This window comes from Charadrius vociferus, unplaced genomic scaffold (assembly GCF_000708025.1).
Source record: "Charadrius vociferus isolate BGI_N301 unplaced genomic scaffold, ASM70802v2 scaffold277, whole genome shotgun sequence".
Lineage (NCBI taxonomy): Eukaryota > Metazoa > Chordata > Aves > Charadriiformes > Charadriidae > Charadrius > Charadrius vociferus.
Genome location: NW_009649183.1, coordinates 137,685 through 158,774, shown reverse-complemented (window position 1 = coordinate 158,774; position 21,090 = coordinate 137,685). Strand labels below are relative to the sequence as shown.

General features: G+C 49.9%; 1 protein-coding gene across 1 annotated transcript in view; it reads right to left on the bottom strand.

The window, feature by feature from the left end:
* The window catches only part of SETD2 (SET domain containing 2), an 82,532-nt gene that overhangs the window by 33,523 nt on the left and 27,919 nt on the right, over window positions 1–21,090 (bottom strand). Inside the window, exons 7-13 of the mRNA XM_009888677.1 lie at window positions 18,281–18,404; window positions 16,901–16,978; window positions 16,491–16,588; window positions 14,502–14,628; window positions 11,802–11,936; window positions 10,982–11,110; window positions 6,629–7,273 (exon numbers count right to left, since the gene is read on the bottom strand). Coding sequence (XP_009886979.1) covers window positions 6,629–7,273; window positions 10,982–11,110; window positions 11,802–11,936; window positions 14,502–14,628; window positions 16,491–16,588; window positions 16,901–16,978; window positions 18,281–18,404 — 1,336 coding nt within the window. The remainder of the gene's footprint in view (window positions 1–6,628; window positions 7,274–10,981; window positions 11,111–11,801; window positions 11,937–14,501; window positions 14,629–16,490; window positions 16,589–16,900; window positions 16,979–18,280; window positions 18,405–21,090) is intronic.

The window sequence follows — 21,090 nt, the reverse complement described above, 5'->3', positions numbered from 1 at the left end:
GTGGCCTTGGGCAACCTGGGCTGGTGGGAGGTGTCCCTGTCTATGGCAGGGGGGGTTGGAACTGGATGATCTTCAAGGTCCTTTCCAACCTAAACCATTCTATGATTCTATGATGGATGAACCAGCCAGGGTGGCTCAAGGACAATTCAGCAGGCAAGTGAGCGGAAGAAGAGCTAAGCTAGACCAGTCTCCCCAGATTTGTCCCATTAAATAGCAGGATGTGCAATGAGAAACGACTGGAAAAAAGAGTCAATGGGAATAGGAGGACAAGGGCCACCTTCGGTAAGAGGACTTGGCAAACGCAGCATCGCCCACTGCTGCCACGCGGTGCTTTAGGTACACCACAACATTGAAAGCGCAGCTGCTGAAGCCAAGAAATACCGAGATTTCAACTCAACAGAGGTAATTAAGTCCAAGCTTCGAGGTCAAAGATGGCTGAACGTGTGAGGGGCAGGAAAACATCTGCCCTCCCTCGGTGGGGGAAAGCATCTTCCTCTGAAAGACACAGCTGTGACCACAGGGACAGGAGGCACCGGAGGGGGAAAACAGGTGAAGCCATGGCAGGGTCACAGAATCCCAGAATCCCAGACTGGTGAGGGTCGGAAGGGCCCTCTGGAGCTCCCCCAGTGCCACCCCCCGCCAGAGCAGGGGCTCCTCCAGCAGTGGCACAGGACGGCGTCCAGGCGGGTTTGGAATGGCTCCGGAGTGGGAGACTCCCCCCCCTCTCTGGGCAGCCTGCGCCACTGCTCTGCCGCCCACACAGCAGAGAAGGACCTCCTCAGGTGGAGATGGAGCTTCCTATGGTCACGTTTGTGCTCGTTCCCTCTTGTCCTGTCACTGGGCACCACTGAAAAAAGACTATTCCCATCCCCATCACATCAGGATCCAACCCATCAAATCAGATCGCCCTAACGAAGGTCCGAGCGGCTCAAAATATAAGATAACGATGGACCGGGGAGTGAGGTACGTCTCATCGGAGAGCGGCTACAGATCTACCCAACAGGCTGCAGAGCCGCCAGCGTCGGTCTGGTGAAGACGGAGGCAGCCGAGTCTTTGAACCAGCAACAAACAGAGGAATATGTCAAAATTACTCCATGAAAACCAGATGGTGGTCAAAGCAGACGCAAGCCAGGGGGAACTCCGAAGAAAAGCCTATTTTATTTTTGGAAACGGAAGCTGCTGGCTCTGAGCGTGCATAACTGCTAAATCAATGCAACCGCCGCTAACCGAGTCCAAATGGCTCTCTACCTTCCAGAACCATTTTTAATGAGTTGCGCAGAAAATTAAATACAGAAAGAAAAGTGATACAAGGCTGTTACAAACAAAAGAAATGGAAAAAAAAACCCCAACAAAAAACCACCAGGATTTAGGCTGTCCAGCTGCAGACAGAAACCATCCTTGGCTTGGGAGAAGCAAGAGCTGCAGAGCGGTCTCAAGACTCAAAGGATGCAGCAGTAGGAAAGGAAGATCGCGCCTAAAGACTCTCTCCAGGAATCTGGCCCTTAACTGCCACTTATTTCAGATTTAATGGGACTAAACTGGAGAAGACCAACGGACACCAACGACGGGTGCAGGGAAACAGCAGCACAACCGGGTCTCGTGTTCGTGCCGACGCAAGCAGAGCAGGCAAAGGGGCAACCACTCTTCTACGCCGACCTGTGCCAACCCAGCCGCGTGCCTGTGCTTCCAAACCTCTGCCACCCAACCAGGGATCTGGCACGGTTCTCCTGGGGCCGAGGGGATGAATCCCACGCCTGGACGTAGAGCTGGAAAACCACCTGCAGCCCTCCAGAGCTCACGGCGCTTGGCAGGGCTTACGCGTTCCAAGCCAAGATGACCTGCAGACCGTGTTGTCTCACCTAACTCTGCTCTGGAATACTCTGAACTTGCGTTGTTGATTTGTTGATGAAACACCACGCAACTGAATCCATCCCCTATTAGTCTGGATAGCCAACGCTCCACCAGCCAGGGCTGGATCTCCTCTTCCTCGCCTTCCTCCTACAATACTCCTTTCCTCTCTTCCCTCTGGAGCTCCCCATCCCCTCTGCCCGAGCGTGAAGCTCCGGCACGATGCCAAGGGATGGAGGAGAGCAAGAGAAAGGACTAATGCCATGACATCCCTGCCTGAAGGCCAAAACCAAAAAAAAAAACCACCACAAACAACAGCCTGGCCGCTCACCAGCGTCTATTGTTTTCCCAAATTATTTCTTGCTCTAAGTTATAACAAATTAGATGCCTCCTAATGAAAGCACGCGATGTGCGTGCCGGAGCAAGAGCCAGTCGCTCCAGGATGGCTTGTCTGGGAACAGAATGGGCAAGAACAGCTTCCCAGGGCTGTCCTATCAAGACGTATCAGACACGATTTGGAAAGATTATCTCGGGGGCAGACGAAAGCTGAGTTTGCCTGGGTCATTGGTTCTGCTACCCCTCTTCAGGCTGATAACTAAGCTCAAGGAACGGGTTTTTTTATCGCAAAAGAGGAAGTCCACCTTGGACAAAGCTGGGTAACACCTCAGCCTTGAAGTCCAAGCCACCGCTAAATACGTGCGAGGCTAGAAGTATCCAACTAAAACCTTTTAAACCCAAGACACTTGGCTCTTTCTAAAGGTTTTTCTTAAAAAAAAAAAAAAAAGATTCCAACCCACAAGGGCAAGATCCTCACAGCTACAACTCCTATCTGCCCCCTCCCCAGAAGGTGAGAGCATCATCTGCCCGCCCAGGGGTGGAGGAAGATGTCAAAAGCTCAGTCCCACCTGCAGCAGAGCGGTGCCCAAACCACATTAGCATGGTAGGACATTCCGTAGCAGCCAGCGCTGCCGTGCCGGTGGCGTTCACGTGGCATTAGTCACTCGGCAGAGCACGCAGGTTCGCTACAGGACAGATTTTAGACGTGTAACAGGTCGTCACAAGGAGCCTACGGCTTGACTGGTGGAACTACAGGACCTCAAGACCCTGTTTTGGGGTAAATGGGAGGAAAGCCCAATGGCCACACCACCCTGAAACACCAACACTATTAAAGCACATGCTACACTTGAAGCCAAACGCGCTCTCCTGTCCCTCAGCCTTAGCTACGGAAACATAAGCCATCAAAAGGACGTCGAGAAAAGCTCGCAATGCTTGGTGGGGCTGACTCTACCGCTTGTTCCCGAGATGCCAAGAGGGTAAAGCACCAGGGTTGTTGGCCATCACGCTGCAAGTCACCTCCATCGTGGGTTTTGGCTGTATGGATCAGTCCACGGAGCCTTACCTGAGCGCAATCCTCCAGCTGGAGCGGGATAAGGCACCTGGAAGAACCACGTCGAACCACCACCTGTGAGCACCCTCACTGGGTGTCCACCAACCAGCCTTTTGCCACCCAGAGTGAGTTTTCAGCGTGGGGAAAGGTATGCACCGCTTCCTCGGAGAGCAGGAACGGCGTGCACAAGCCCAGGCTGAAAACTTACCCCGCTGGGGAGTGTGAGTGTGTGTTGCGATAGGTATGTAGTAGTGGCCAACGCTCCTCGCGGGTTAAGGAGTTGGTGTGTACGAGCCCCGTAAGCCGAGGACTTACAAGTCCTGTGTATAGAGGTATAGAAAAAAATAGCTCACTTAATCCTTTCACGCCAGGAGTTGGGATTTTCCCGGAGCGACGTCCATTGCCGGCAATGGACGCACCAAAATAACGTCGGCATCAATGAGTTAACCACCTCTGTCCTCTTTTCACCTATTATATTGCTCATGCATCATCCAGCTTCCCAACCATCTTCCCGTTTCTTCACCGTATGCACGCTATGTCCTCTCCCTTCTTCAGCACGGAGTTGAAAATGGAGTTGAGAAAAGGAGACACATGGTCAGCTCCTTGCTGCCCTGAGAAGCTAGATGGAAATGGTTGAAATTACAAAGGGGGTCATCAGCAAGACTGGAGAGGACATAGCTTAAGTTACGAGGTTTCAGACCCCTCCCGCCCTCCCATCCAATGCCAGTTATCGCAGACGTTCCACCACTCAAAACACAACCAGCTTTTAAAAAGCTTGGACGCGCTGGAAAAGGCACCTGGCTCTCTCGCCACCGGGGTGACCGGGTTTTCCAAGGTGACCATCCATCCCCCTTCCATCTAAAGCAGCGCCCTGCCGGCTTAGTCTTTGCTTTTAGGCATCAGCCACCTCCGGGCCGGGCTACGGTGGCATCTTACCAGGTGAGAGTCGGACAGAAGCAGTTAACTCTTAGTGCCACGATAAAATTCAGGACAGAACGAATCCCCAGGTCATCGTTTCCCCACAAATGCTTTACAGGAGAGAAACGAGTTTTCGCAGACCCACGGGACGATTTCGCTTTTTTTGGGGGTTGGATTTGCTGGGATTACTACAAAGCTAAGGCTTGTGAGATACACCCCCATCCCCGCAACCAGCAACGCACGCTGCGTCAGGCTATTAGCGTCCTCGCAAAGACAGGAGGTTAATGAATAAGTACACTATAACACAGGTAGGATGCAAATCCACATCTTAAATAGCAACAGTGACGGGTCGTGACCCCACAGCCTGACCGAGGGCTTCAGCAAAGGTCTCTAGATACCCAAGGCTGAACTCCTCCAAGCTCCAAAGAAGACACAAGCCTTGGTGATCAAACGACACAGTCAGATCAAATTTGGTCTAAACTCAACGTTTCGGAGAAGTCGCTCGTTTTGTGAAACATCACGCTGTTCATTAAGCGTTTTTTAACATTTTTTTCTGTCCTGTTTCAAGTTTGAACACCGCAACACGTGAGCCTGGAAGCGAACACATCCGGTCACAACCGGAAAAGGGAGTCCGGGTAGCCCAAAGCAAGTCGATCTCCAAAGCGGTGTAGGACTAAGAACTCACTTAACTTTCAGTTTCAACAATCCCAGGTATCAGCAAGGGATGCAAAAGGACTTTGTTTCAATTTGACCGTAAATTCAACCTGACAGTGTCGTTTCAATAAAGAACATCATGAGGCTCACACAGCTTTGAAGAGTCTGCACATTAACATCTAGGAAACGACGTACCACAGATCCACTTGGTAAAGAGGGGAGGGGGGAAAAAAAGAAAGAAACACAAGCTAACTTCTCTACAGAACCGTATTTTAGCTGTTTGTACGGTGAAGTCTCATCTCTTCTCCCGCTAATAATTATGGCACAAATGATTACGCTCCAACTGTGCAAATATTCAAGAGCATCTGATTCTTCTAAAAAATTCAGAGATTAAGGTAAGATTTCTCTTTGAGATTTACGTAATCTCCAGATATGTTTTATAAATGTTAATGTTTGTCACTACGGGTGCTAAACGGTGGTACAAGCGAAGGTTCGCGGACTCAAAGCTTGCTGCGGTCTCCTCCATCTGCGCGTGGCGCTACAGTATGAGTAACACCCATTATTTTTATTAACTTCTTCTAAATCACTACTCATTATCAAATTCAATGGGTAAATCAACTCTTTTGCTGCACGATGCATCATAAAATGTAAATTGGCTTAAAGACTACTTCCAATAATTAAAACTGGCCGACGCTTGATTAAGAGAAGGGCAGAAGACCCTCCATGACCTTCTCCACCAAGCCCACACCATGCCAGAAGCACGGCAGCGCCTTCGATGCCTTTGCTGGATCCTCAGCGAATGCTTAAAACTTAAAAGGCTTCCACCCTTCCTGCTCTCAAATATAACATAAGGAATATAATACACGGAATATAATCCTACAGAAGCAGCAGATGAGCGAGGAGTTGCCAAAGACCTAAAGAAAGCCCGGGAAATGCCTGAAGCGTCGAGTGGCGAGTTACTGGAACGTCAACCTATGTCCCATCAAAAAAAAGCCGTCGGCTGAAGATCAAGCGGCCAAGTTGGCCACCTACCCTGCGCGGGGACAGGGGCTTGGTTTTGGGGGAGAGAAGGCAGCCTACCACCAAGCCCTTCCCTTAAAGAGCTTATCTGCTTGAGGAAGACCTTGATGGGAGCAAAACTGTGAGCAGCTGCACACTCTAGCGGTCTTTAAAGGTTCAAATAACACCCACAAATCTGAGTATTGACCTGATCTGAACACCAACTGCAAACCCCCAGAGGTTAACGCAGCACTACTGCTATCGAGAGAATGAGATACGGCCAACAGACCGGTTTCTGGAGGTTCTATACGTTGCAGATGAAAAGCAGATGTTAACAGGATGGGAAACACCGACAACGTGACGACTGAATTTAGGAATAGACAATCCATCAATTTGTCTCAGCGTTGATGGATACTGGGCCATTTCAACCAAAAACGCCCGTGGCGCTGTCGCTTGCCTTTTTTTTTCTGATCGGCTGAGAAGGGAATCTCAACCCCTTAGCGTTGCCTTCCCCCTGAACAGCCTAAAAAATAACCGGATGACTAAGGTGTCTTTGCGATGCCCAAACTGAATTATCTGCTGTTTTCAACGTGCAACGCACCACCGCCTGGAAATCTACTGTAAGTCACGTACAGGGCAGTTTGCAACGAAGGCAGATACACAGAAAGCACGTGGAGAAGGCCTTTTGCATAGAGAAGACAATCTCAGTTGTCAAACATTTACCAACAGGACAACAACTTCACCCCGTTTGTACTGAACCACAAACAACTCTGTGTTTTCCTTAGCAAGAGCAGAGGTGGTATAGCTGCAGATGCCTCTTACCTTGAGCTCCTTCCAGCTGTCAAGCAGCCTGGTAGCCAAATCGCTCACATCCACGATTTTGTCTGTTTGTTCTTGGCTTCTCTCGCTCTCAACGTCGGATACGCCTTCCTCTTCGTCTTGAGACGGCGTTTCCATCGTAATGGGTTCTTCCAGCTTCGCGCTGTTGCTCTCTTTGACCTCTGCTTCAGGCTCAGCCTCCAGCTCCGCAGCTTGAGGTTTGCTGCTCTCCACCGGCACATCAACGGCAGCTTTGATCTCCTGCTGCTGCTGCTGCTGTTCCTCCGACACCTCCATCGGGGCACTCTCCAGCTGGTCCAGGTCCTCTTTGCCCTCCTTCCCTTCCAGCTCACTGGTTGTATCCGAGATGGCACTGTCCATGCTGTTTTCACTTATGATTTTCAGCCTTCGAAACACCAGCTTCTTAGGGGTGTCCGTGTCACCTTCCGCGCTCTGCTTGGTGGAAAGATCCGGGGTGTTGAGCGGCGTGTGAGCCCGCGAGGTGTTCTCGCTCGAATAGCCGTCCCCTTCGCTGAGCTGCGGGACAGCAGTCTTGGTCTGAGCCCAGCGTTGAATAATGGGAAGCACTTTGCTCTCCTCCAGCATGTTCTTGGTAGGTATAGGCAGGAGCTCTAGCGTCTTCATAATCTAATCGCAAAGACAAAAATGACATCGTTAGAGCCATCGGAATGTAAAGCCATCTCCAACCTGGAACAATTTCCTCTTCTCAACAAGAGGTAACTCTGAAATATCAATACGATGGTGAGAGGTGACGGGTGAGGGATAGCGGCGTCCCTTCTCAAGGCTGAACTGCAGCGGTGAACTTCGGCTGAGAACAAATAAAGCACGAGCGGGCGGAAAACCGTGAGCACGAGTATTTAGCAATTAAACTAATTTAGCAATTAGTTGCAATTTAACTGATTTCAAAGAGCTCAGACGCTTACGGCTGGCCATACACCTTCCTAGGACAATCATTACAATTATAGAGCAGTTAGATACGCTACATGAAAGAAAACCTCATCAGGAACGCCAAGATGTATCAGCAGTCAAAACAGAAGAGATTGACCCAAAAAAGTTTGCAAACTAATACCGGAAAAGCTTTTTACTCGCTTGACAGAGGTGCTGTGTGCTGCAGCAGAAGCTGGAGCGATACCGGCGTCGGCGGTCTGCTGCTCGTGGAGCTAAACCTCAAGCACAAGGAGGTACGGACAACTAGGGAGCTCCAAACCATGAGACAAGGCGAGCATCTCCGACACTGATGGCACTTCCAGCTGATTTAATCCCACCAGAAAACGAGGCTGCCGCTAGCACCTGCGCTCCCAGTCCCACAACACGCTTCCAGCACCCAATACGGCAGTCCCAGGAACAGGTATCCTCCTTTAGACACCGGGAAACACCCGGAGGTACCAAGTGATGAAGCCAACACAGCGCCAGAGACCACAGCACAGCTCATGCTACGGCGTTTCCCCCCTGGAGATCCGCCAAAAAGCTCCGCCTCAACCGGTTTGTGTCCCAAGTCCGAGATGAGAAACAAGTTATTGAGAAGCTCTTCAAAATCCTTAAACAAAACCTGTCAGTGGGAACGGGGATGACGGGCAGAGAAAGAAGCACCGGACGTTAAATGAGCCCAACCTTTCCAGGATCCAGCAAACGACTTCAGCGACTTCTCTCCCAAGATCAGACCTCAAATCCCCGTTTTTGAAACAAGAAAGAGTCAGCCCTTCTGCAGCACTTCTCAACTTGTTCACTTTCCAAACCAGCCCTCCAGGAGCGAAAGGCAGAAGACAGTTGATGGTATTACGCTAATTTTTGCCACGGCCATCTGATGACCAAAAGCCCGTCTCTCTTAAAAGAACGAATTTTTTTTTTTAAAAAGAGGGGGGAAATAAAGAGCAAAGCACACTCTGGCCCCTATCTCAAGTCCCGTTTGCAACTCAGTAAAGAATTACCCGGATTTTAAAAGAATAGATGCAATCCACAAAACCCCACCAAAGTTGACGGTGTGTTGTCGCCAAATGCATGGAGAGTGGAGACGAAGCCACCGCTACAGCATCCATCCAGTTTCCCTCTAAAAGCTCAGAGGAATCACGGAATGACGGAATTTTCAGAGTTGGAAGGGACTTCTAGAGATCAATCTAGTCCAACTCCCCTGCTAAAGCAGGATTGCCTAGAGAAAGCAGCTCCGGGTTTGAGATCAACGATGTTGAGTACCTGAATCTATTCCAAGGGGAAACCAGAGTCTAATCTTAACCGGACCATTGGTTTCTCCAAAGCCAGAGGTCGAAGATGAGTCAGAGGCGAGCTAGCTAGCAGCTCTGCCATGCCATAGCACTTCAAAAGTCAGGTGGGAGCAAAGAGGGTAGGCACTGCATGTACAAAAATCCAAACTTGAGACTCCCTCAGAGCACCGGCTTCAAGATGTATAAAGTGGGATGGATCCTACCTACCTCAAAGAAGAAAATACCGCAGTCCCAAAGGGGAATAGCTCACCTCCCTCCTAAGAGCAGTTACCGCAACAGATTAACTCAGTCCCTGTAGATTCAGTCTCAAAAGATCTTTCTGCAGCCTCGTGAGCAGCGTCTCCCCGTACAGCAACACGGGGGTGACGCAGCGCGGCGAGAGGAACGGTGACTCAGCAGCTGTCAAGCGCTTCTGCTTTGGCTAAAAGTACTGAAAAGCCACATCGCATCAGCAGGAGAGAAAACCGTAGGCACCCGCCGAATCCACGCCTTGCACGCAACGCTCATCAGCAACAACGCGCTCCGCAGAGCACGAGGCTGAGGAAGTATGGGTAGGTCCACTCAAACCCTACAAGTCAGCAAGCTCTAACGGGACGTCGGAGAGCCCTAACCCAACAGCACTCAAGTTTTCCAGGTATTTACAGCCAAAACTTTGTCTAAGTAAGGACGGATGAGGACCAGACGGTGGAAACGGTGGCCTTCCCTCTAGGACATGCTGCAGAGCAGACAGATCTGCTGTCCCGCTCACCACCAGCAGCAGAGGCGCTTTGAAAGAAGCGCAGAGGACATCTTATTAGGACTGATATCGAGCTGGGTTCCAAAAATCTTCAGGAATCCTCATCCCAGGCCAAGAGCTGATGGCTCACAATAGCACACGTAGACAGTTCTTCATCTTCTGATACCAACAGCACCCATTCCTCAGAGAGAACACCTGAACTGCAGCATTAAAGAGGAGAAAGACACGAGTAGGACACGGCTCATTCAAAAATGCTAAGTGCCAGCTTGGAGAAAAAAACCACCTTGCTGAGCTAAGGAAGCAGGGTTGGGCAGGATTTGTCACCGCTCCTGAAAGAGAACCCATCTGGAGCACTGCGTCCAGCTCTGGAGCCCCCAACATAGGAGAGACACGGACCTGGTGGAGCGGGGCCAGAGGAGGCCCCGGGGATGCTGGGAGGGCTGGAGCCCCTCTGCTGGGAGGACAGGCTGGGAGAGTTGGGGGGGTTCAGCCTGGAGAAGAGAAGGCCAAAAAGGGGAGACCTCAGAGCCCCTTCCAGTGCCTAAAGGGGCTCCAGGAGAGCTGGGGGGGGACTTTTTCCAAGGGCATGGAGTGATGAGACGAGGGGGAATGGTGTCAAACTGGAAGATGGGAAATTTAGATGAGATCTGAGGAAGAACTTCTTGGCTGTGCGGGCGGTGATCCCCTGGGGCAGGTTGCCCCGAGAAGCTGTGGCTGTCCCATCCCTGGAGGTGTTCAAGGCCAGGTTGGACGGGGCTTGGAGCAACCTGGGCTGGTGGGAAGTGTCCCGGCCCAGGGCAGGGGGGTGGAACTGGATGGTCTTTAAGGTCCCTTCCAACCTAAACCATTCTATGAAAAATAAGAGGTGTCTGCAGGAGAAGAGGCGCCCTGAGCTCTAGAGCTCACGTGGCTTCTGCCTTCTTACTCGGGATGCGGGACCACCTCCTCGTAGAAACGTCTTTAATAAAGAAACTTCCAGATGTCTTTTTGCATGCAATGCTGACGTACGTCTAGAAAACAGAAATACTCAAGTTCCACTTCAGACCGTCAATACCTCAAATTCCCTGTGCGGTTCAGTACGGAATAAACAGCAATGGCAACGATCGTTACTTAAGTCTGGCTCATGTCACTAACTCAGAAATCTGAGAAAAACCACAAAAGCAAATTCTTTCCATATATTAAGGCTTTCCCTTAAAGCAGAAGTTTTTGGCTGTAGTTTTGAGGATACCTGCCGGTTGTTTTCAGGAACGCTTGGCATATAATATGTATATTCAAAACAAACCAAAAAAAGAAAAAAAGAAAGAAAATCATCATGCTTCTGAGCAATTCACACGCTGCTAGGAAAGCTTCAAAGCAAGGGAACAAAAGGGAATTACTGACCTCCAGCTGCAACTTCAGGTTGTTAGCGGTGCTCCCTCTCCCATCGCCCAGCTCCGTCATCCAAATCCAGAGGAGGGATAAGCCGTGACACTCCAGGAAGGACTTCAGGCAGGACTGCGAGTGCGTGTTCTGGATTGAGCCAAAGTTAGAGAGAGTCCGTGAGAACCGTCAGAGACTTACAGGCAAAAAAAAAAAAAAAAAGAAAAAAAAAAGCTTTGATTTCTGCGGGCTAACGTGGCGAACTGCTCGAGTGGGCTTCCGTGACCTGTCAAACCCATCGCAGAAGCCAAAAGTAGGCACCTGCCAAGATCGGCGCGCGTTTAGCGTAATTTAAGTGGCCGTAAGTGGCAGGTTCGGAGCAGTAACGCGTGAGGCAGGACCGTTACAACCGTTACCTGGTGGACAGGTCGTGTATGGGAATAAAACTTAACGAGAATGGATTGCAGAGAAAACCGGCCGCAGCTCATCCGCACGCAGTCAGGAGGTGAAAACGCAGGATAATCTTGGAGATAAGACAGCTATTTCAAGCTGACAAACTACTCATTTACTCTCTAAATCCCCACCTACAAGGAATTTATTCGCTTCTAGAAATGGGCATTTTGCGTCACCACCCAGACCGAGTCGCCCCAAATATGAAATGAAGAAAGGGTGGAGATTCCACGGGACTTATAAACCAAGCAGAACCGCCCAGCTCGCGGTTGGGATGGTGGCACAAGCACGAGACCTTCCTCCCACCTTCCCCCTCTTGCTCTAACGAGAGCTCCGAGGACATTCCTTTCACGTGACACGGGTTCCTCCCTTTCAGCTTGGTCCTCCTCACCTGGATGAGTTTGAGGCAGGTGAGCTTCTGCTCCAGCGTTTCGATCCGAACCATCAGCCGGGACAAGCTGAGAACTTGGTTCTTATCGGAGAGACCCTCTCCATTCTCCAGCAGCGCTTCCAGTTCCCCGTCCACCTACCACGGCCAAAGAAAAACAACTCTCAGGTCATGCTAAATTCACGCCACCCGACGTGATGGCAGAGATATTCCGTTCCTGGGCTTTGAGAGCCAGGAGAAGTTTCTCCCGAGTAATGTGCCCATACGGAAAAGAAGCTTGGCTTCAATTTGACTCGACAGGGCTGGGTTTCTGTTATCTGGACTATTACGGGGGTTTGTTTAGACCTTAAATCACAGAATCCCAGACTGGTGAGGGTTGGAAGGGCCCTCTGGAGCTCCCCCAGTGCCACCCCCACCAGAGCAGGGGCACCTCCAGCAGTGGCACAGGACGGCGTCCAGGCGGGTTTGGGATGGCTCCAGAGGGGGAGACTCCCCCACCTCTCTGGGCAGCCTGTGCCACTGCTCTGCCGCCCTCACAGCAGAGAAGGCCCTCCTCAGGTTGAGATGGAACTGCCTATGGTCATGTTTGTGCCCGTTCCCTCTTGTCCTGTCACTGGGCACCACTGGAAAAAGACTGTCCCCATCCCCCTGGCACCCTCCCTTGAAGGATTTATAAGATCCCCCCTCAGTCTTCTCTTTTCCAGACTGAACAGCCCCACGTCCCTCAGCCTTTCCTCATCAGAAAGACACTCCAGTCCCCTCATCATCTCCGTAGCCCTTTGCTGGACCCTCTCCAGCAGTTCCCTGTCCTTCCTGACCCGGGGAGCCCCGAACTGGACACAGCGCTCCAGATGTGGCCTCCCCAGGGCAGAGCAGAGGGGGAGGATGACCTCCCTCCACCTGCTGGCCACACTCTGCTTGATGCCCCCCAGGATGCCATTGGCCTTCTTGGCCACCAAGGCACATTGCTGGCTCACGGGCACCCTGTTGTCCACCAGGTCTCCCAGATCTCTCTCCGCAGAACTGCTCTCCAGCAGGTCCCATACAAGAGCGCGCTGTTCCCACCAGTTCATACTGGGGACAGAGGGCAGCCAGTTGCACTCCTGGCTGGCACGCACGCCGGAGGACAGGAATCCCCCGACTCCACCATCCGTTTCTCCTGAGGAATGTCAGGATTGAGACATACACATCTAACGCTGCCTGGAGGGAATGACAGATGTGCGCACCAACATACTCCCGGTCGCGAGTTTATCTTTCACGTAGGAGAACAGCTGTGCACTAAAAGATTATCTTTAACTGCAAATAGATTTTACTTCTTCACCGGTATTTATAATCTTTACAACCAGAGGCGCATTCCCCTCCGTGCGGACACCGAAATATCAACGTTCATAATTTAGACTACCGCTTAGCGCCACCAATTAGCGTTTTAAAACCACTTGTAAATGACTTATAAGTAATTTCTCGGTCTCCCGACTCTCCCATATGGTAAATAAAAACGAAGCTGGCATTTGCATAAAGGTAGTTTCTCTCAAAAGAGCAGGTAGCAAATCTTATCTGTAGGAATAGAGGTTTATATCTTCAAGGACAGAACAATTCCGTCTTGTAGGGGACAAAAAGAGCCCACGCGGTTTCTTGCAGCAGTCTGCACCCACGAAAAACCCCTTCCCACTGCTTTGCTCAGAATTCTCTGCGGGTTCCTACATCTACCACGTGAATCCAGCCCTGCAACTCAACAAGGGGAGAAGGTTCATAGAACCCCTTGAGGAGGATTACGTGCATGAAAAGCTATAAAAAGGCTAAAAAAAAAAAAAGTCTGGCTTTAAGTTACATATTTCATTCACGTCCATCTGCAAACACAACCGTAACCGAAGTCGGGACAAATACGACACGTGTTCATGCAAGTTCCTGCTGGAAGCTGACATGCCTCTAAGCCAAAGCAATTAAGAGATTCAAATTTCATATCCCAGCCCGGAGCTGGCAAACATCTGCGCCCTTTCAGCTGTCAAATCTCAGGTATCGTCCTAAACGGTAAAGCCGGTATTGCCCGTCTTTCACCGACGTTTACAAATCACGCAACGCAAACCACATTTTTAAAACCACGTAGAATTTAGCGCGCTTTTCAGCAACACGCAGTACTGATGACCAGACACCATACCGCTGAAAGCCCCTCTCTGGTGGGACGTTGTGCTAAGTTACCCAGAGAAAGGAAACACACGTTTAACTAAAGCTCCAAAAATGGGTAATGGCTTTAAACTAAAAGAGGGGAGATTTAGACTAGAAATAAAGAATTTTTGACGCTGAGGGTGGTGAAACCCTGGCCGGGGTTGCCCAGAGAGGTGGGAGATGCCCCATCCCTGGAAACATTCCAGGCCAGGTTGGACGAAGCTCTGAGCAACCTGATCTGGTTGAAGATGTCCCTGCTCATGGCAGGGAGGTTGGACTAGATGGCCTTGAAAGGTCCCTTCCCACCCAAACCCTTCTGTGATTGTAAGAAAACACAAGTGTGGAGGGTCTGTATGAAATAAAATGATATAAACACATCCGCGGAGAAGACCGGACTTTGAGGTCATTATGATCCCATGAGACAACTATAGAGGTGACCTGAAGACTCCCACGGAGAGGATCAAGCCCAGGGTCAACCTTTGGTTGCTGCTACTCTTCGAAAGAAAGAAAAACACACCTACAAGGGAGAATCAGACTCACCGAGTCCTTCTTACGGGAGCGCTCCTTTTTCATTTTCCCTCCGGCGGCTCGGATGCTGACCCGGTTCTCTCCGCCCAGGTAACCCCGACAGTTGGCAGAGCCGCAGAAACATTTCTGAGCCTCTTTGCTGTCGGTGGACATAAGCAACAGAGCAGTTTAATAACAGATCCGCCGCACCTCCAGCGAGTTATTTTACCTTCCTTTTAAGTAAGGGTAAGAAGTAAGCTACTTCTGCACCCTCAGAAGAAAAAGACGGGAACTTCTCGGCATGGTAAGGCCTTGGCGGCCACTGAAAATTCAAACAAAAGTCTTTATTTCTTACATTGCGACCGCGTTCCCACATGTTGTCTCAGCTGGAAAGCAAAGGCTGCTTCGCTTCCAGGTTCTTTGTAGGTCAAGAACCAAGAACCAGAAAGGAAAAGGTGCGGCTGTCGGATCTGCTAACTTCTAACCACAGGTTGCGATCCATATATTCATTTTCCTAACGAATATATAATCAGGATTCCATATCCATTAGGAAAAAGGCTTGCGCTTTATAGCTCAGAAGAGAATAAAGAATGGGCTGAGGATTCACTGAAGTAGCAAAACTCAGGTGGAAGATGGTTTTTCGCACAGATATACAGCAATGAAGAGCAGAAGGCATATAAATTCTATGATATTCCGGCAGTATTTCTACAAAGCCTCTGTATTTTCTACTTGACGTACCCTAAATTTTAAACGACATGCCAAAAGTGCTTGGGAGAACGGGGTGGTTTTTTGCAAATGTGCATAATCCACTGGAGGAATGTGGCTCTGCGGTACCAGCAGTAAAAAACAGGGAAGTTCAACTGCAGGATGTTCTGTGAAGCAGAACCTGAGCCCAGGAATGATGCCCGAGAGATCAGAGCTGGAAAACTCCGGCGAGACGAGACTAGACTCACTGAGCTCAAATACGCAAGATAACAAAACAAACTGATAGAGCAAAATGATTCTCCCTCAGAGAAGCCTCAACAGAGCCTTAATATGAAACCCTAACAATTTGGACTGAGCCGTATACAGATAAAAACGAAATTCTGGGGGTACAGACTGCGTCTTTCGTGACGTTCCCCAGCTTTTGAGATATCTCCAGAAAGCAAACAGGCCTCGCCGCAAGAGCAACCAGACGGGCCGAGGTTAAGTTTGCAGCAGGAACATCATCCGTGACTTTAGCACAAACGATTTTACAACGCAACCAAAAATTCATTTCTGCTTCTCCTGCTCACAGAAAGAGCCACAGCGTTGCAGAAGGCAGAATCCAGAAGGAAAAGGAAGAGATGCTCCTTAAACAACTGTATGCAATAAAAAAAAAAAAAACAGGGATTATAAAACGGATCTACAATTAATCTCATAATTACACGTCGCTTCGAGCCTGTCGGACGGCATTTTGTGCTCATCACAATAAAGAGAACGAAATATTTTGCCGTGGACCTGGACAAGCAGTAATATAAAAAATATTAGGCTCAGGTTTAGAGGCAAAGCCCACGCGGGAGCTTGCACATCTGCGCTTCTGGAGTCGGGCAGGAAGAGGGACCGTGCCGTCCGCCGGGGGTTTTACAGCTCTGCAAGTATTTGCAAAGTCGTAAAGCAGGGGTGGGTGGGGTAGAAGAGGCATTATGTGAGAGTATTGCAAAGTCTGGAGCTTGGGTAATTAATAATTAGACAGAGGAAAGAAAGAGTCGAGATAATTATCTGGGAAATTTCCACTGGGGAGAGATGGTATGAAGCGGAACAAAAAGCGACACTGGAAAAGACACTTCAAATCAATGGGAAATTCCTCTCCCACTCTCTTGTGTTAGAAATAGAAGAAACTTTATCCCGGTAGTTTTTTCCATAGTAAAAATCCAGTTCGTTTACAACCGCTCTGTTAGACGAGGCTTTGCAGTGGTTTGTTTCGGAGCAGGATTTTTTCATCGCACCGACGCTCACAAACCCCTACTTCCAGCAGCTTAAGCCGAGAAAGCCAAAACGTACCCGTATCTCTGGAACTGGTAATCAAACGTCAGCTCTGAGCCCGATGGGACTAGTTTGGTGGTGAAAAATCCAACTCTGAGCTGCCCATTCACAGTCCACTAAAGCAAGGAAAAAAAACCCAAGATGACAAGTTATTACAAAAGCCGGGCTTGAACTCTGGTTTTGCTTTAAATTAAGAAGAGTAATCCTCCAAACAGCATCACCGATAAATTTAAAATTTGCCAACGGGCTCAGCGGTACTTGCCCGTTTCAAAGGCAGCCGTTTCCATTGCACGAAGTTACAACAACCAAAACAAACGACCCAGAACAGAGAGTCATAAAGATAAAAGAGAAAAGGCTTTTCACCCTGAGCTCGCTAAGTCGCAAGGCAGTGGAAGCGAGAAGCCAGCGGCTTTGATCCCGCAGTTTACCTTTTGTGTCTCGCAGTTTGGTTCACAGCTGTGGTTCATAAAACGAGAGCAGTTTCCTTTCTGGGTAGCATCGATGATCTGAAAAGGAAAAAAAAAAATAAAAGCACCAAATAGAGGGAAACAGCCTCCCTCTCTCTGCACCAGGCAGAAATACGAAGCAGTACGGCTACAAACACAACCCGCGCAGAAATCATCGCCCTTTCCTGCCCCAGCTATCAACTTTATTTGGAGAACGGGTTTAATAATGATATTAAGTGCCCCCAAAAATGAAGAGCGCTAAGCAACCGGTACGTGGTTCTTAGTTTTCCTTGCAGGTTAACACAGAGTTCTTCAATTTGGGTGGGGATCCTGATTTTTTAATATCGGTTTCTGACCCTGGGTGGGGATCCTGAGTTTTTAAATACCGGTTTCTGACCCTCGGACACACGGTACAATGACCATGAGGGTTGGGGAAACCCAACATCTTCACCACACGCAGCGTGCTCAAATAAAAAGGTCGTCTCCTGGATCACTGCGTCCTGGGAACACTCCCCTGTGCCCCCTTGTGATCACGTAACAATCCCACGGCAGCTACAAAAACCGCTGACTTTGAGGGGGAAAAAAAACAGAGGAGAGAAAAAAAAAAAAAAAAGGCACTTGGAGTATTTTTAGCTCATTTACTGTAAAGCTACCCAGACCCAAAAAGTCTTGACAGAAGAGACAAGCAGAATACGATATTAGATTTCTATTTATACACTTTGTTCTCGGCGAGGGAGGGCGCATCGCCCAAGGCGAGCACGGCCGCGCGCTCCGCATCGCAGCTGCACGATCCCACGGAGCCGAAGCAAAGATAAATAATGAAGAATTTCTGATATATAACTATTTCAAACAGCAGTAATCCTGCATTTAGGGACTTCACCAGCCAGAAGCGGCCCAGTTTAACGTAGCTCTGTGAGCAACAAAGTAAGGAAACGTGGTTTGTTGGTCCATTTTCTAGACTGGTTTACTCCGGCATCCAAGAACATTGAGGTTGGCTTGAAACATCTCCCGGAGTTAGGACACAGACGAGGTTTCTCTCCCACAGAGGTTTGCTCGTGTGGAAGGGACGGACCACACTCCCTCCTTTCCCTTGGGAGGATAATTTCTCCTCTCCAAGGACACTGGGCTACAGTTACGCTACCAGACTTCTGTTAAACCACGTTGAAACTGGGCAATGGGTTAAAAAAAAAAAGGTAAAGCATGAGAACACAAAGCCGAGCAAAGTTTCCTCTTCTTAGGAAAAGATTTCTAACAGATTTGGGACGTTGTTTAGTGTGGTCCAGGGGAGTTGGTGATGTACATAACCAGGGCTAAGCCCAGCCAGGTTTCCCTGAAGCCAAGGCCAGCAATCCCACCGCTCACCTCGTCATTCTTCAGGGCCATGAAATAATAGTGAATGTTCTTGTTCCGGGCATATTCCTTTACGCGAGCCTTGAATTCTTTGTGATCCAACACTTCTCCGCAGTACTCCAAGACAAAAGTGTTGCTGCAAAAGAGGGGAAAAAAAAAAAACAACCATCAGTCCGCTCAACCGCATGCAAGAAACACCAAGGAACCGAAAATAACCGCTGCCGAGATGGGCTCTCTTAACACCGCCTGAAGCTTGGTCCTCCCGGTGGTGTAGTTACGATTATGAGATGCCTTAATCTGGGGCAATTCTGATTAATTTTTTTTTTTTTTAAGCTATCACATGGGTAGGTATATCACAGCAAAAAGCCCAGAGGTGAGAATAAAGCTCCTCTTCGAGCGGGGTTTATTTTGTAAAAGAACAAGACGTCGTGGGTGACGTGAAGAGGAAAATAAGGAGTATTAAGAGAAGGCGCTGGCAGGTGGGTTTCCTTAATGGAAATGGAAAGGCTCTCTGCACCTTCCTGGCCTGGTGGGTGAAATGAAGGGTCAATAAAATATCCTTTTTTATCCATAGGAAAGGTGAAATTAAGTGGAGATGGAAGAGAACAACTGGTGACCCCTACGCTCAGATAGAAACCTCCCAGATTGCCTTCCGCAGCGCAGCCGGACTGTAAACCCTCCAGTCTACTGCGACGCGTTGTGAAACAGCTTTCTTGGTATCTGCCCTAAGTTCTCCCTTGTTTAACATCACCCCGAACCGTTCAACTCTTTCCTTGCGCTTAACCAGGAGAGCACCAGGAATGCAAAAGCTCCTGTGTAGTTCCACCTGGATCGAGCATTCAACATTCTGGGCAAGTATCTCCCACCCCATTTCCTTCCCTCGCACAGCACCGTGGTGGCCTTCCAACCCACGTGTACAAATTACACCCATCTTCTCCCAGCTCCGTGTCCACCCAAAAAAGGGTTCTGGTACACTAATCTGCTCCTTCAGCTCATAACTCGGCTGTATCTTCTTCCTAGATGCCTCCCCAGCCCACAGATACCAACACGAAGGTGTCAGCAATGGTCTTCAGACAACCTGCTGCTCGGTTGGGTTAGCTCCCCTTAAAGTCCCAATCGCAAAACTCCCAAGACTGGGCAACAGGGGCGCAATGGCAGGACGGCGAGGAGAACCGAGCTAAAATATCTTTGAAGAAACCAACCATATCAAAAGAAGTGTGGCCAGCAGGTCAAGGGAGGGGATTCTGCCCCTCTACTGCACTCTCGTGAGACCCCACCTGGAGTACTGCATCCAGCTCTGGAGTCCCCAACATAAGAAGGACACGGACCTGCTGGAGCGTGTCCACAGGAGAGCCACGAGGATGATCCGAGGGCTGGAGCACCTCTCCTATGAGGAGAGGCTGAGAGAGTTGGGGCTGTTCAGCCTGGAGAAGAGAAGGCTCCGGGGAGACCTTATTGCCGCCTTCCAGTCTTTAAAGGGGCTCCAGGAGAGCTGGGGAAGGACTTTTTACTGGGGCATGAAGTGACAGGACGAGGGGGAATGTCTCCAAACTGGAAGAGGGCAGGTTTAGATGAAACATTAGGAAGAAGTTTTTCACTGTGAGGATGGTGAGGCACTGGCAGGGGGGTTGGAACTGGATGATCTTCAAGGTCCTTTCCAACCTAAACCATTCTATGATTCATTCTATAAACCCACATCAGGTGGGATGGGTATCTTCTGGGTGTACAACTTCTCCACCCTCCGCTGGATTCGTGACAGTCCACAGACTGTCTTCTGGTGGGCTGACTACCAAGAGAAGGTTGCCTTCTCCCAAGACGAGCTTTAGCTCGGTGACAATCTTCTGCCAGTCTGCAAATCTCTCCCCACACAACAGCTTTTGAGAACAGCAATATCCCGGCCAGCCCCAGGCTTAAGTCGCCATATCAAGTGTTGAGGAACCATAACCAAAGCTCTTGACACACACAGGCCAATCGCAGCAGATACTTTAGTGGCTCGTTGATTTATTTACTCTCTTAGCCAAGAGGGTCTTCACACAGTTATCTCCTTCCCATCTTTTTCAACGTTCCTGGTCCTAGCTCACCTAGCTGACACGATGCTTGCTACAGTGAGCTGCTCCCTATCAGCCTTATCTTCACTACATCCTCCAGACCTCGTCTTCCCGGAGCAATTCCTAAAACTTAAAATAAAACTGGACCTGATATTTCCCTACGGGACAGCAGCACTGCTTCGTTCCCCATCACTACCACTTCCCTGGGCATGTGTTATTCCAGAAACAACAGGACCCTGCTCTTGCAAAGGTCAGGTCCAGCAGCAGTAGGGACTCAACGTCCAGATGGAGACAAGTGGTGTCCCTCAGGGGTCCGTACTGGGACCAGTAATGTTCAATTATCTTCATCAATGACACGGACAGGAGGATTGAGGGCGCTCTCAGCAAGTTTGCGGACGACACCAAGCTGAGTGGTGCGGTGACACACCTGAGGGACGGGCTGCCATCCAGAGGGACCTGGACAGGTTGGAGAAGTGGGTCCGTGTGAAATTCAACAAGGCCAAGTGCACAATCCTGCACCCGGGTTGGGGCAACCACCACTGTCCATCCCACAGTGGTGGGATGGGGATGGAGGGATGGAGAGCAGCCCTGCTGAGAAGGACTTGGGGGTGCTGGGGGAGGAAAAGCTGGCCATGAGCCGGCAATGTGGTCTGTCAGCCCAGCGAGCCCCCGGCATCCCGGGCTGCATCCCCAGCAGCGTGGCCAGCAGGGCGAGGGGGGATTGTGCCCCTCTGCTGCGCTCTGCTCTGCTCTGGGGAGACCCCCCTGCAGTGC